This window comes from Dendropsophus ebraccatus, chromosome 13 (assembly GCF_027789765.1).
Source record: "Dendropsophus ebraccatus isolate aDenEbr1 chromosome 13, aDenEbr1.pat, whole genome shotgun sequence".
NCBI classification, from domain to species: Eukaryota; Metazoa; Chordata; class Amphibia; order Anura; family Hylidae; genus Dendropsophus; species Dendropsophus ebraccatus.
Window position 1 is genome coordinate 46,458,026 of NC_091466.1, and position 15,738 is coordinate 46,473,763.

The 15,738-nt window shown below is 43.5% G+C and overlaps 1 protein-coding gene across 1 annotated transcript; it reads left to right on the forward strand.

Annotated features, from left to right (window-relative positions):
• Positions 1 to 2,968: 2,968 nt before the first annotated feature.
• Positions 2,969 to 13,052, forward strand: LOC138770551 (nucleolin-like). The gene is made up of 11 exons (XM_069949654.1): positions 2,969 to 3,048; positions 3,825 to 3,875; positions 4,043 to 4,090; positions 4,356 to 4,394; positions 5,406 to 5,447; positions 8,215 to 8,253; positions 8,879 to 8,929; positions 9,314 to 9,361; positions 9,533 to 9,580; positions 9,948 to 9,998; positions 13,049 to 13,052. The coding sequence occupies exons 1-11, from the start codon at positions 2,969 to 2,971 to the stop codon at positions 13,050 to 13,052; spliced, it is 501 nt and encodes a 166-aa protein (XP_069805755.1).
• Positions 13,053 to 15,738: the final 2,686 nt, after the last annotated feature.

Here is a 15,738-nt window from a genome sequence, read left to right on the forward strand (position 1 = left end):
ACTTGAGATTTTTTCATAGATTACAAATCTCTGGCATTTTCTGGCACCAGTTGATTTGATTTTTTTTTCCCTTTTTTAATGTTACTTGTTCTAGCAAACCATGTGTAACCGGTTGCTTTTGATAATAGTCGCAGAAGGCTATAACCACACAGATTTATAGAAAAAAGAAGAGATTTATTACAGAAAACAATACTTAGCTGCAGTTACAGATGGTACAGATGCATGGTTGTTCCTTCCACAATGAAACGGGGAGCCCCATTGTATATTATGGACTAATATACACCAATTTCGCGCGATGACAGGGTGCTGGGCACCTTCCATCCATGGTCCCAGCTGAGGCTGACTAGAAGCTACATACCCCCAATCTTTATAGTAATTTGGGTGGGGGGTGATGTGCTTCCAGAAATGTCTATGTAGACCACTGATGACCATGAATGGAAGTTTCCCAGGCCCTGTACATGTTTACCAAGCAAAATGTGGTTGTACAATTACAGCTACATGCATTTTGGCAATAACAACAACTGTGTCCTCCAATGTTGACATCTACCTATTCCCATGCACTTAGCTAAATACAAACCAATCCCACTTACACAGCCAGCTAAGATAGATAGCTGGATAGATAGAAGATAGATAGATACAAATAAGACATGAAAACACTACATTCCTTCCTATCACATGAATAAGACACTTTAATATTCTGAAATAAACCCATACGGTTACACCTTGCAGAATTTTGTTTGAATAAAGTGTTTTTCTATGTGTCTGATTTTTGTGGTGTTTTTCCCCATAGCAGAGCATGTGATTCATTGGTTTCTCTTTGAGGCTGGGTTTACACATGGCAGTTTTCTTTGGAAAGCTGCCATTGCGGTTTTTGATCCAACACCAGAAGTGGATTTAAAGTAATGGGTACAATAAAGGAAGCGCTTATATGTCTCCGACCTGCCGGATCCACTCCTGGCTTTGGCTCAAAAATTACAGTGGTAGATTTCCAAAAAAACTGTCTTGTGTGAAACCAACCTCAATCACATGAACTGTAAAGTAAAAAAAACAAAAAAATTAACAAAACACACAACACATATGTAAAGAATAGACGCCATACCTAGAGCACACACCAAGGTCCCAAAGTGACAAAAAACACCATCCGGTGATGCTCTTATTACACTGAGCGGAATCTGCCGAATCAGGACCATTCAGTGGATTATTGCTCCGTGTAATAAAGAGCGATCGTGTCTTTTGGTCCTGATCTAAAATCATCAGTCGCCGACTGCACATCTCTACATGTAATAGTGATGTGCGGCTGACGGCTGATGACTATATATAATAAAGTATATACATACCTACCACACTCCCAGGTGCTTCTGCCTGCTCCTCGGTATCATCCTGTTAGCAGCAGCCAGTAATGATGCGTTTACACAGGCAGATTTATCTGACAGATTTTGGAAGCCAAAGCCAGAAACAGACCATAAACAGGGAACGGGTCATAAAGGAAAGACAGATTTCTCCTCTTTTCAAATCCATACCTGGCTTTGGCTTCCAAAATCTGTCAGATAAATCTGCCTGTGTAAACGCACCATAAGATACCGGGACTGGGTAGAAGCATTGGAGAACGTGGCAGGTATGTATATACTTTACATATTATTTTACACTAAAGGCAAGGGCTGCACGGACATCGATAACAATATATATATATATATATATATATATATATATATATATACACAGCCCTTGCTGCACGATTATCGAGCTGTGTAATAGGCTCAGTAAATCTAGCAGATTGGTGCTCATTTACATTGTCAATCAGGCCGTATAACATGGTGCTTTGCCTGAACTAAGGGCCCTATTCCAAGGGCCGAGCAGGGCACGATCAACGATGTAAATGAGCGCGTTTACTGGGCCTATTCCACAGCCCAATGATCGTTGAGCGAGGGCTGCAGGGACATGGTTACCGATGTCCTTGCAGCCCTTGCACCATACATTACCTGGTAGGACTTCTCCGCTCCGTCTTCCTCCCCGGGTCCTGCGCGCTCTAGCTTCAGAATGGTCTATCAGCTGACAGGCCACTCGGCGGTCCCGGCCTGTAATTGGCTGAGCGCTCTCACAGCTGACAGGCCATTCTGAAGCTGGAGCGCGCAGGACTCGGGGAGGAAGACGGAGTGGAGAAGTCCTGCCAGGTAATGTATGCTGTGCTTCTCAAATCATCGGTCGTTCGCGGCGCACCGCTATTCCACCGTAGCGATGCGCGGTGGGAGACCGTTGATTTTAGGTCTGGCCCTAAATAAACGATCAGCCGATGACACGATCATCGGCTAATCGTTTTCTCTATTCCACCGAGCGATAATCGGCCGAATCGGGCCCTAAGTCTCCTCTATCATCATGACTGACGGCCAAGCCAAAACAATCAGTCAAGTTGATAGGGGAAAGGCTGGGGGGGGGGGGCTAGGATTGGAGCGAGGGGAGCAGTGGCACCTTACAGGTTAAGCCACACAGGAGGGATCTGATGCCTAGCAACACCCCCTTGGGTATTTAAAAAAATGTCCATTGGTTTAATATAAAAAAGTAAGAAGACTTTTTTTTAAGGTGAACTCACATATTGTACTTTATACATAGTTTGACCAAGATTTTGTGCCTTTTTTGGTCTAATAAATCTGGGCCAGTGGATTTCCAATGTACATGTTTCTATAAAACCTCCCCCAACATGCAGCACTTGGAGGACAGACTAATATTCCCTTTATAATATGCAAATTATTTTTTTATTATTATGTAATAGGTGGAAGATGGCTGTGATGGACGCCCCGTGGATTTTCAGGTAATAACACTACATTAAAACAGCAAAAAAATCAAATAAATCATTTTTACAATAGTTTTCGCCCCGCTCGCACACATCTCTGCCCGTGCCATAGACTCCATTCTATGGTCGGGCGGATTCCGCCGTCCACCCAAAGAATTGACTTGTCAATTCTTCGGGTGGATGGCGGAATCTGACCGACCACAGAACAGAGTCTATGGCACGGGTGGAGATGCGTTCCAACGCGAGTGGCCTAATCCGAGGCGGGTTACTAGCGAGGAATTGAAGAGGAAAATTGTCTGCTTGAAATTCATCTATTCAGCTCTGGCAGAATAGGAGCAGAATTTGAGCAGAATTCAAGTGGAATTCCAGAAGAATTCAAACCCCATTGACTTCTATAGGATTCTCCTGGTGGAATCGGCTTAAAAAATTGCTATGTCAATTCTTTGCCTGAAGGTGGATCCACGGCAGAAAATTCTGCTTGAAAATTCTGCTGTGTGAACAACAGAGCGGAAATCCCGATGAACACAATAGAACATTGCTCTATTCATATTTTATAGGAAGAATTTCAAGCGGAAATTTAGGGTGTGTTCACATTATGGAATCCGCACAGATAACCTGCCACAGATTCCACTGCTCGCATCTCCTCCTGTTCCATTGACTCCATTCTATGGTTGGGGGGATTCTGACATCCGCCCAAAGAATTGACATGTCAATTCTTTAAGCAGATGGCGGAATTTGCCCGACCATAGAATGGAGTCTAAGGGACAGGTGGAGAGGCGGAATCAACTGGAGATTATCCGCACGGATTCTGTAGTGTGAACGCACCGTAAGAGCGGATACCGCTTCAAATTCCTGGCCTATTTCTCAATGTGCACATCCCCTTAAGGGGAAAACTGGCAGTGACGACAAGGAGTTAATACATATCAGTGATGGAATTCATGTCATATCGGGAGGCCGCAATAAATAACATTTTCTGAAAGTTTCAAATGGGACCAAGTAACAATCATCCTAACCAACCCGATGTTCTCTGTTACAGAGACGACAAGTACCCGCTCTACAGTTGGGTCCCGAGCCTGGAGACCATCGTGTAAGTATGAAGAAGCAGCAGAGGTATAATCATCCATCTACATGATATCACAATATGAGTCCATTTATATCTGTGTTCCCCGCCCAAAACTCACATCTGTATATTCACATATCCCCAAAACTATGGGGCAGATTTAACACACGAGCTGGTTTCTGATCTATATACAGTGAGACTGACGAAGACGAGGAAGATAACGCGGCTGCGGACATCCCCTGGTGAGGGCTCAAACCTTATAGTATTGTGAATACATGCTTATTTTTTAACCATCTTGTATAGAGAGAGGAGTGTGGGGAGGACAGGATAGGGGGCGCTCTAGTTAGACATAGAATCATATTTTTTTATTTATTTTAACTGCATCTTCCCCTATAGACTCTGATCATCGTGAAGATGTCTCTAAATATCATTATTGTCGTTCTGCCAGAAAACTGTTGTCTCTAATGTGTCTGGTTTTCACTATCTTCTCTATTCTATCACTAACAGGAGCGAGGACGACACAGAGGAGGATTCGGAGGATTGGGAGTAAGTATCTCATAGTCTCGTCTTAAAAAACAAGCCTATGAAAATTACAGTGTTAGGAGTTTTTTTAAAGGGCTAATTCAGCAAAAAAATTCTTTCAAATCAGCTGAAGCCAGAAAGTGCCAAAGATTTGTAATTCACTTCTATTAAAAAAATTTCCTTCTCAGCAGCTGTAGGTTCTGCAGGAAATGGTGTATTCTTTCCAGTCTGTTGCTCTCTGACATCTAAGTCTGGGACAGGAACTGCCCAGAGCGGTAGCAAATCCCCATAGAAAACCTCTCCTGCTTTCCACAATAGAAAGACTACCACTTCCTGCAGGACATAAGAGAAACAGATTGCTGAACTCAGGGAGACCAGCCAAATGACAACACTGCCGGCTGCTAGTGAAAGTGCTCATTGCAGTGAAGTCCTAGGTGCATTGCCCCCTGGGAAACATCAATATGAAAAAGAAGAGCCTGTGGAGCCTCAATGAAGAGTCTCAAAACACAGGACTAGCCAGATATCCCTCCGGGAAGGACCCAGCCAAGGGGCAGCTCCTGTTAGGAAACCACCAAAACCACCATATTAAGTGGGCCTATAAATCAATGTAATGACAAGGGATAAACCAAGGCTAGGTAACCATCCACAGATAGCTGTTTGGGGTGTTGCCCCTCATCAATGTGGAGCAGGATTGCTGTACGTCCTACAGGACATACAGCAACTGAGAAGTAATGGAGGACTTGAGATTCTTTAATGGAAGTAAATTATAAATCTCTGGAACTTTCTGGCACCAGCTGGTTAGAAAGAAAAAAACTTTTTTGCTGAACTATCCCTTTAATTTTACATTAGTTGTATTTTTTCTAGCAAACTTTGTAGCCTTTTGTTTAAATGTAAAACTAAAAATGTAAAACTTGTGTGACCCTATAATTCCTCCCCTATAGACACCGATCACAGCGCGGATGCAGTTCTGCCAGAAAAATGATGCCTGTAATGTGTGTCTGGTTTTCACTATCTTCTTTATTTTATCACTAACAGCAGCGAGGAAGACACCGATGATGAAGATGAGGACGATTGGGAGTAAGTATCTCATAGTAAACAAGTGTTTGAATCTTTCTTGGGTAGTTCAGGAAAAAAACAAACTTTTAAATCAACTGGTGCCAAGGAGTGCGAGAGATTTGTAATTTACTTCTAATAAAAAAAAAATCTCAACTCTTCCAGTACTTATCAGCTGCTGTATGTCCTGCAGGAAATGGTGTGTTCTTTCCAGTCTGGCATAGTGCTCTCTGATGCCATCTCTGTCCATGTCAGGAACTGTCCAGAGCAGTAGCCAATCCCCATAGAAAACCCCCTCCTGCTCTCCAGGCTCGAAAGAATACACCACTTCATGCAGGACATACAGCAGCTGATCAGTAATGGATTTTTTCATAAAATATAAATGTCTGGCATTTTCTGGCACCAGTTGATTTGAAAGAATTTTTTTTGCTAAACTACCCCTTTAATTTTACATTACTTGTATTGTTTTCTAGTAAACCTTACAGCATTTCGGTTAAATGATGTGTATTTCTTGTGTCTGATTTTGTGGTGTTTCCCCATAGCAGAGCATGTGATTCACTGGTTTCTTTTTAACGCTGGAATTACACATGCCAGCTTTTTTTGGAAAGCTGCCATTGCAGTTTTTAAGCCAAAACCAGAAATGGATTCAAAGTAATGGGTACAATAAAGGAAGCGCTTATATATCTCCTACCTGCCGGATCCACTCCTGGCTTTGGCTCAAAAATTACAGTGGAAGATTTCCAAAAAAAATGTCTTGTGTGAAACCAACCTCAATCACATGAACTGTAAAGTAAAAACCAAAAACTTTCACAAAACACACAACACATATGTAAAGAAAAGACGCCATACCTAGAGCACACACCAAGGTTCCAAAGTGACGAAAAACACCAAGTAGACAAAAGCATTGATGGCGGTGACTTTCACATCTCATCCGGCTCCAGCATTTTTCTGCAAATAAGAAAAGGGACGTTTTTGAGTAACAGTAACAGCCTTGTAGACATACACACGGTGATATTCCCAGGCACTCATTTACAATTTGTCTCAACTAAATCTCCTCTATCATCATGACTGACGGCCAAGCCAAAACAATCAGTCACGTTCATAGGGGAAAGGCTGTGGGGGGGGCTAGGAGAGAGGGAAGCAGTGGCACCTTACAGGTTAAGCCACACCTTTAAGACACTTACAGGTACACAGGAGGGATCTGAGGCCTAGTAATATCCCATTGGGTATTTTAAATAATGTCCATTGGTTTAACCTCTTAAGGACATAGGACGTATGCGTACGTCATATGTCCTCACTTGCACTTCAAAGCTTTGAAGTGCCGCGATCCCGGGTGCCGCGAGTAGCCCGGGACCGCTGCTATTAGCGGGCACGGTCTGATCGCCGTGCCCGCTAATTAGCTAATCGGAGGCAGCTGTCAAAGTTGACAGCTGCCTCCGATTACCGGAGGCAACGTTTCCCTGGGGTCTAGTGGGGGAGATCCCTCCTCCGGGACCTTGTCCCGGAGGAGCGATCTCCGTTACTGATGCCGGCCGGGGACGCGTCCAAGATGGCGCCGTCCTCGGCTCGGCACTCGTTCGTTTTCGGCTGCAGCAGCCGAAAGCAAACGAGTGCCGATCTCATGGATCTCTGCAGCATATCTATGCTGCAGAGATCTCAATGAGAGATCCAAGTGTATATACTAGAAGTCCCCCAGGGGGGCTTCTAGTATATGTGTAAAAAAAAAAAAAAAAGTGTTGTTAATAGTAAAAAGCCCCCTCCCCTAATAAAGGTCTGAATCACCCCCCTTTTCCCAGGTTTTAAATAAAAGTAAACAAATAAATAAATAAATAAACATGTTTGCTATCGCCGCGTGCGTAATCGCCCGAACTATTAATTAATCACATTCCTGATCTCGTACGGTAAACGGCGTCAGCGCAAAAAAATCCCAAAGTGCAAAATTGCGCATTTTTGGTCGCGTCAAATCCAGAAAAAATTTAATATAAAGCGATCAAAAAGTCGTATATGCGCAATCAAGGTACCGATAGAAAGATCACATCATGGCGCAAAAAATGACACCTCGCACAGCCCCATAGACCAAAGGATAAAAGCGCTATAAGCCTGGGAATGGAGCGATTTTAAGGCATGTATATTGGTTAACAACGGTTTGAATTTTTTACAGGCCATCAGATACAATATAAGTTATACATGTTATATATCGTTTTAATCGTAACGACTTGAGGAACATGCATAACAAGTCAGTTTTACCACAGGGCGAATGGCGTAAAAACACATTTCCCCCAAATAAAAGAAATGCGTTTATTTTTTCAATTTCACCACACTTTGAATTTTTTTCTGGTTTCGCAGTGTACTTTATGCAAAAATTCAGCCTGTAATTGCAAAGTACAATTAGTGGCGCAAAAAATAAGGGGTCATGTGGGTTTCTAGGTGGAAAAATGCAAGTGCTATGACCTTTTAAACACAAGGAGGAAAAACCGAAAACGTAAAAACGAAAATCGGCCATGTCCTTAAAGGGTTAATATAAAAAAGTAAGAAGACTTTTTTTTTAAGGTGAACTCACATAATGTACATTAAACATAGTTTGACCAAGATTTTGTGCAAAATTTTCACAAAAATATTCCAACCCAAATGCCCAGTGCTAACAGCACATTTATAGTCAGATCATCTGGTCTAATAAATCTGGGCCAGTGGATTTCCAATGTACATGTTTCTATAAAACCTCCCCCAACATGCAGCACTTGGAGGACTGACATCCCCTTTATAATATGCAATTTTTTTTATCATGTAATAGGTGGAAGATGGACGTGATGGAGGCGCCGTGGATATTCAGGTAATTACACTACATGAAAACAGTAATAAAGTCAAATAAATCATTTTTACAGTATTTTTTTTTTTTTTACTTGTTATTTTACTTGCTTCACCCCATAAAAGCATAGAATAAACAGTGATCATATGTGGCCCAAAATGACATGTCAATTCTTCCGGCGGATGGTGGAATCCACCCGACCATAGAATGGAGTCTATGGCACAAACGGTGATGGGGGACGAGCTGCGGAATATGTGGTGGGATATGCGCATGGGTTCCGTAGTGTGAACGCACCTTAAGGCCATGGGCCGCAGATGAACTTTCGGGCCGCAGTGTTCTGATGCGGGCACATCAGCGCGTGCCCACATCAGAACTTCTCACAGCACACAATGAAGCAAGCGGGCGAAGGGGAGGGATCGGTGCGAGGGGGGCGATCGGGCATGCGGGCCGCCGGCCAGCGGGGGGTTAAAGGGGCCGGGTCCGGTACGTGTTAAACTATCCTTAAGGGGACAACTGGCAGTGATCCCAAATAAATATCATTGATGGAATTAATGTTATATAGAGAGGCGGCAATAAATAGCATTTTCTGAAAGTTTCAAATGGGACCAAGTAACAATCATCCTAACCAACCCTATGTTCTCTATTACAGAGACGACAAGTACCCACTGCACGGTTGGATCCCGAGCCTGGAGACCATCGTGTAAGTATGAAGAACCAGCAGAGATATAATCATCCATCTACATGATATCACAATATGATTCCATTTATATCTCTGTTCCCCACCAAATACTCACATCTGTATATTCACATATCCCCAAAACTATGGGGCAGATTTATATATGTGCACCCCTGAGTACATTGAGAAAGAGGCACAAAAAGCTGTGGCCTCCATCTGCTACTAATTTATCATGGTTTATGCCGAAAAACAGGGAAAAACCAGGGCAGAAACCTACACCTGCTGCGGAGCACTTGTAGATTTCTGCAGCTGCCTTGTGGTAGGTACAGGTCCTGCTGGATTTACACTGGTCCTAATAAATGTCTATATATATTTATACACACAAGCTGGTTTATGTTCTATATACAGTGAGACTGACGAAGAGGAGGAGGCGGACGAGGCAGAGGACAATTCCAGGTGAGGACTCAAAGCTCATTGCATTGTGAATACATATTTATTTTTTTTACCATCCTGTATAGAGTGAGGAGCGGCAGGAAGACAGGATGTGTGTGTATGTATATATATATATATATATATATATATATATATATATAAAAATACACAAGCTGGTGAATGTTCTCTACACAGTGAAATCGACGACGACGAGGAAGAGGACGAGGCTGCAGACCCCCCCAGGTGAGGGCTCAAAGCTTATAGTATTGTGAATACACGTTTATTTTTTTCCCATCCTGTATAGAGAGAGGAGCAGTGGGAGGGCCGGATAGGGGGCGCTCTAGTTAGACATAGAATCATATTTTTCTATTTATTTTAACAGCATTTATTCACATTACAAACTGCTGACACTGGGACTTAGTTGTTAAGGTCCCCCTACACTTTATACTTTCGCTGGCTGTACCTGCAATATACAGTACTATATGGTTATTGTATAGAGCAGTGTACAGCTCACTACATTACTATTGCAATCACTTTCTTTACAATAAACTCTATAATCTGTAATATAACAATACATTTATATATGAGATGGTTTACATTCTATACACAGAGAAGAAGAGGAGGACGACGAGGACCAAGGGACGACCATGGAGATCCCCAGGTAATGAAACAAAACTTATAACATTGTGAATGCAAGGAATTGTTATTTACAATCCTGTATATAGAGAGAGGACGGGGGCGCTCTATTTAGAGGTGGGATCTAATTTCTATTGTGGGTAATAGTGAATAGTATATTACTGCAGGTGTGAGTAGAGCTGGTAAAAGAGCATTGTTTCTATATAATGTGCTCAGAAGTTCTGGTTTCCTTACACTAACCATTGATTTCCCTCCATTTCTTGGTCATTTCTCCTCGGCAGAAGCAGCAGCAGGAGGAGATCCATCTTATCCAGGTAAATATAAGGGATGATACACTTACATGATAACACACCTCTATTGCTGCACTGTATATCCTCATGTCATCACTATATATTATATTATCAGTCACATATAATAACCACGAAAGGCCTCATGTACATAATACAGACATACAAGTGACATGGTGCCGCCTGTATCACACCCACTAGGATAGCACTGAGTCCCCTCTCTCCAGTATAATGTCTATTCCCCATCACTGCTGACGGGTCTGATCTCAGGAAAGTCATGCTGGTTTTTCTCTTTCCCTTATAGACTGCGGGCGCTGTTCTGCTGCTGCTGCGCCACCAAGGAGGAGTAAAGGTGAGTACCCAAAATCCCTTCACACCTCAGATCACTTTTATTCTGACTGTATATTCATATGGAGCCTATATATGTAACCTGTCATTATTAACACATTGCTTGTTATATATCCTATCTAGATAACACCGCGCCGCCAGTGTGAGGAGAAGACACCCGACCATCTGGAGCTGTCTGGAGGAGGAGGCGTCCGGAACATCAAGTGGTAAATGGGATGCCAATAACATCCGGAGGACACATTTACCACACATGGGGGAGGAGGAGCCCCCCTTTTACCATCAGAGATAGGAGGAATAGACACTCACAACACCTAGAGGGGTCTGGAGGAGGTGCCCTTAAAGGGGTTATCTTGGTAACTAAAAAGGCGTTTCCTTCCTCGCCGGCGTCTCACTTCTAGTTTGGTCTCCTCTCACACCATCATCTTCTTATCTGGCAAAACGGAGGCGGCCTGAGACAGTGGGCCAGGTACTTTGTTGTGATTGTTGCATGTGGGTGAAACTAGTGGCGGTCAATGTACAAACAATGTTGCCGATGTCATCACAACATTGTGCATACATTGACCACTGCTGGCGGCGAGTTTCACCCACATATGGTGATCACACCATAGTACCTGATCTACTGTCTCAGACCTTTGCCAGCTCAGAAGATGTTGGAATGAGATGAGTCCGAACTAGAAATGAGATGCTGGTAATGGTGGAAATATCTTTTCAGCTCCCCAGATAACCCCTTTTAACATCAAGTGGTAAATGGGGCGCCCATACCATCCGGAGGATATATTTACCACACATGGGGGAGGAGGAGCCCCCTTTTACCATCAGAGACAGGAGGAGTAGACACTCACAACACCTAGAGGGGTCTGGAGGAGGTGCCCTTAAAGGGGTTATCTTGGTAACTAAAAAGGCGTTTCTTTCCTCGCCGGCGTCTCACTTTTCGTTTGGTCTCCTCTCGCACCATCATCTTCTTATCTGGCAAAACGGAGGCGGCCTGAGACAGTGGGGCAGGTACTTTGTTGTGATTGTTGCATGTGGGTGAAACTAGTGGCGGCCAATATACAAACAATGTTGCCAATGTCATCACAACATTGTGCGTACATTGACCACTGCTGGCGGCGAGTTTCACCCACATGTGGTGATCATACCATAGTACCTGATCTACTGTCTCAGACCTTTGCCAGGTCAAAAGATGTTGGGATGAGATGAGTCCGAACTGGAAGTGAGATGCTGGTAATGGTGGAAATATCTTTTCAGCTCCCCAGATAACCCCTTTTAACATCTAGAGGCAAATTAGGGGCCCGTAACATCAGGAGGATTTATTTGCCTCATATGGGGGAAGGAGGAGCCCCCTTTTACCATCAAACATAGGAGGACTAGACTCTAAGAACACCTAGAGGGGTCTGGAGGAGGCGCCCTTAGATAAGTTAACTAGGGAGCTAGAAGGCATTATCTTTCCTTTTGTCTCTCATCTGGTTTTGGTATCTTCTCATTCTACACTATCTGACTTGGCATAAAGGCAGCGGGCTGAGACAGTGGGGCAGGTACTGGGCTGTGATTGTCACATGCGGGTGAAACCAGTGGTAGCCAATGTACACACGATATTCCATCATTGTGCATATATTGGCCACTACCGGCGGGACTGGTTTCACCCACATGTGGTGATCACACCATAGTACCTGATCTCCCACCTCAGCCGCCACCTCTATGCCAGGTCAGAAGTTGTCAGGATGAGATGTCACCAAACTGGAAGTGAGATGCCGGTGAGAGAGGAAAAGAAATGCCTGTTCAGCTCCCCAGATAACCACTGTAACACCTAGAGGCAAATGAGGCGCCATTAACCTCATTGGGGTTCATTTGCCTCAAATGGGGAGGAGGAGGCCCCCTATAACATCAGAAAAAGGGGGAGAAGACTCCTTTAACCCCCTCCCGCCCGTAAATTCACGTCTGCTGGCATCAGAAACCACCACCACCTCCTGATGACCCTCTACACCCCAGGAGCAGCCGGTAAGTATTTCCCATCTGGCACCCGGAGAGCTCAGGAATAATAGCTGCTTGTTGTAGCCCTGGGGCCATTGACACCAGTGATCTTACCACAGCGCTATTATCTCTGAACTCTCCGCTACAGGCCTGGTAAGTATCGCACCTCACAGACACATGACGACTACACACACACATATATATATATATATACACATAAACATGCACTACACATAGATAGCGGCTGTGATCCTGGGACTTGCTCTGATCGCCACATTTGGGGTCGGGAAGGAATTTTTCCCCTTGAGGACAATTGACTCTTCCCTCTTAGGGGTTTTTGCCTTCCTCAGGATCATCTCAGCCTCACAGCCCCCACAGTCATACATGTAAAATTACTCTCCCTATAACTTGAAATAAAATATCTTTTTTTTGCCCCTTTACATCTTTGTGTCTGTGTCTTTACTTCCAGGTAGTGTCCGGATCATTCCGCACATGGCGATACCAAGTCTCGCTATTTTTAGTTACATTTTTATTTGAAAAATGGGAAAAAGGGGGTGAGTTAAATTTTCATCAAGTGGGCAGTTTTCTTATATTTTTATTTAACATTTTTAAAGGTTTCCTATTATTTGGACAAACTTCTGATATGTCATAGTGACACGCTAGAAGATTGTGTGGGTGGGGAAAAGGTGCTGAGACCCTTACTGATTGCTAGAATGAAGGGGCAGAAGTGCAGTAGGTTAATCCCCCCTCATAAGTAGATGCCCCCGGTAGTTAGGCAATTTCCCCATTAGGTGTGTGTGTGTGTGTGTGGGGGGGGGGGGGGTTACCCCCTATTGCAGTACACAACGCATGTCACTGTACTCTTGCTCTACTTGATGACAGTCTTTGATACTTAAACATGTGGTCTACACTATGGTCATAAGAAGGAAAAAACACAGTGGACCATGGAAGCACCAAGTCACATGATCAGGCACAGGTGACAAGTATCCATTACCGCTACACAAAGAACAATACAGCCAATAATACCGCCATACAGTGGTCAGAATCATTTGTACACAAGTCATCACACTGCCGACTATATGAGAGAGTAAAGCACTGATCAGAGGATCTGGAGGATCGGTCAGCTCTCCTGACATGTCTAGTTTAGGAAAAACTCATATTACGGAAAGCAATTGTGGAGCGTCTCTTGGGAGCACTCTGCATTGTGTCACTCCTTTTATTCCTGCTGGAAATGTATGAATAAATGGTCGACTATTTGCTACCAAAATACATACATTTATTTTAATAAAGTTATCTTAGAAAGTAATGTAACTTTATTAAAGCAATGTATTAGTAATTTAAGGGGGGTATTTTTGAGTCTCCAGAACAATCCTTTATTTGTTTGGCAAAACCAGACTAAAAACCTTAAAGAGGTTATCCATGATTAGTAAAACATGACCTTATTCCTATAGAAACAGCACCACTCCTGTCCTCAGTTTGTTTATGGAATTGCAGCTCAGATTCACTGAAGTGAATGGAACTGAGTTGTAATACCACACACAACCTGAGGAAACGTATGTCGCTATTTTTGGAAGAATGTTTTTCTAATCCTAGATAATTTCTTTAAAGCAAATCTGTCATCCATTGAACACCTACAGAACTAATGACAGTGTTATACACTTTGTACTGCAATGTTAAGGGAAACTATTACTACTGGTGATATCTCTCACACAGGGCGCTGAGGATGAAGTTAAGTTTCTTCCCTTCATCCTTAGCACAATTTCTGTGATATTAGGAGTTAAATCCCTATGTTATAAGTTGTTTTGGTGCACTGGGGGCGGGGCTACAGCTCCAACATGAACTGATCTGCCCCCTGGCCGCTCCACCCCCCCCTAATGAATATCAGCAGAGCGGGCTGGACAGTGCACCAAAACAATTTATTAGCATACGGATTAATCTCCTAATATAACAGAAACGGTGCCGAGGATGACAGCAAGAATCCTACTCATCCTCAGCGCTCCGTGCACTATAGGAACATATAGTTTTTCATAAGGTTTAATAAATCTCCCCCAATATCTTTATTTTCCATCTTCGTATCTTTTGTTTCCTAAAAATATTTTGCAGCACTCCAGTCAAGGAGGGATTAAGTGCAGCAGAAATCTTGTGGGATTATTTGTCAAAGGGAAAATCTGTGCCATTTCCGCACCAATAACCACAGTGGAAATCTAATGTTGGTCTATGTATGAGGTGATACCTTCGGCTCAGCCGTCTCTGTCCCCATCTGATCCTCAGGGGCGTCACGCCCGCTCCTCATCTGCCGGACGTTCTCCAGTTGTTGAGCTTTTTGTCAGTCTCCTCCATAGCTTCATATTCTACCTGTATCCTTCTCCTGCTGCTCCAGGGGATGAGGCCTTCACAGCCTGGCCTGAAAACCAGTCACCAAAGAGGGGAATTTAGCAGAAGAATGACCAAGAAGTTCCCCTATTTAGTAGAGTGTCACGTGTGCGTCCAGCTACCCTCTTCTCAGCAGGATCCAACATCCATTTTTATAGCCACGTTCAGACAATCTGTCCAACACTTGGAGTTTTTCTTGTAGCCACATCCCCTCACCAGAGCAATTACGTTTTGCTCTTGTGAGTTCCCCTAGTGGTTCAGCTTTAATTGTGTGTGGTGGATGGCATGATTGGGAGAACAGGATAGTGTTGGCAGCTATGGGCTTGTGATACGTGTTGGTACTCACTGTCTGTTCGTGTATATTGCCAACTAAAGTTAAGTCTAAAAAGGAAATGCTTTAGGTATTCCACTCCAATGTAAACCTCAAGTGTAAGGGGTTGGCATTAAGATAATCACCAAAGGCAGGTATGGCGATGTAGTGGCCAGTTTTTCTTGTACAGGCAATGAACATGTTGCCCGACCTCCACGTGGCGGAGACAGACGTAATATGCTCCTAAACCGCAAAGCTTTTTGGATTTTTACTTTGGGCACCCGACATCCAAATGGTCTCAACCACTTCTTTGCTAACATTATATATATATTTTGTATATGTGCACACATGTGCAGATGTCTGAGAGGTCCACCACCCAGAGGGGCGTGACCAGGATAATAGGTTTCACGGGAACGGGTAAATAGAATTTCTTTATTATGAACCAACCACCCCAGTTTCGCCCTGGATTTTTCACT

Coding starts and splice junctions, on each gene's coding strand:
- LOC138770551 (XM_069949654.1), top strand. CDS start 2,969: ATGGCGGAATCTGACCGACCACAGAACAGAGTCTATGGCACGGGTGGA. Junction 5,448..8,214: donor GAAGATGAGGACGATTGGGA/GTAAGTATCTCA, acceptor ATCATGTAATAG/GTGGAAGATGGACGTGATGG. Junction 8,254..8,878: donor GAGGCGCCGTGGATATTCAG/GTAATTACACTA, acceptor TCTCTATTACAG/AGACGACAAGTACCCACTGC.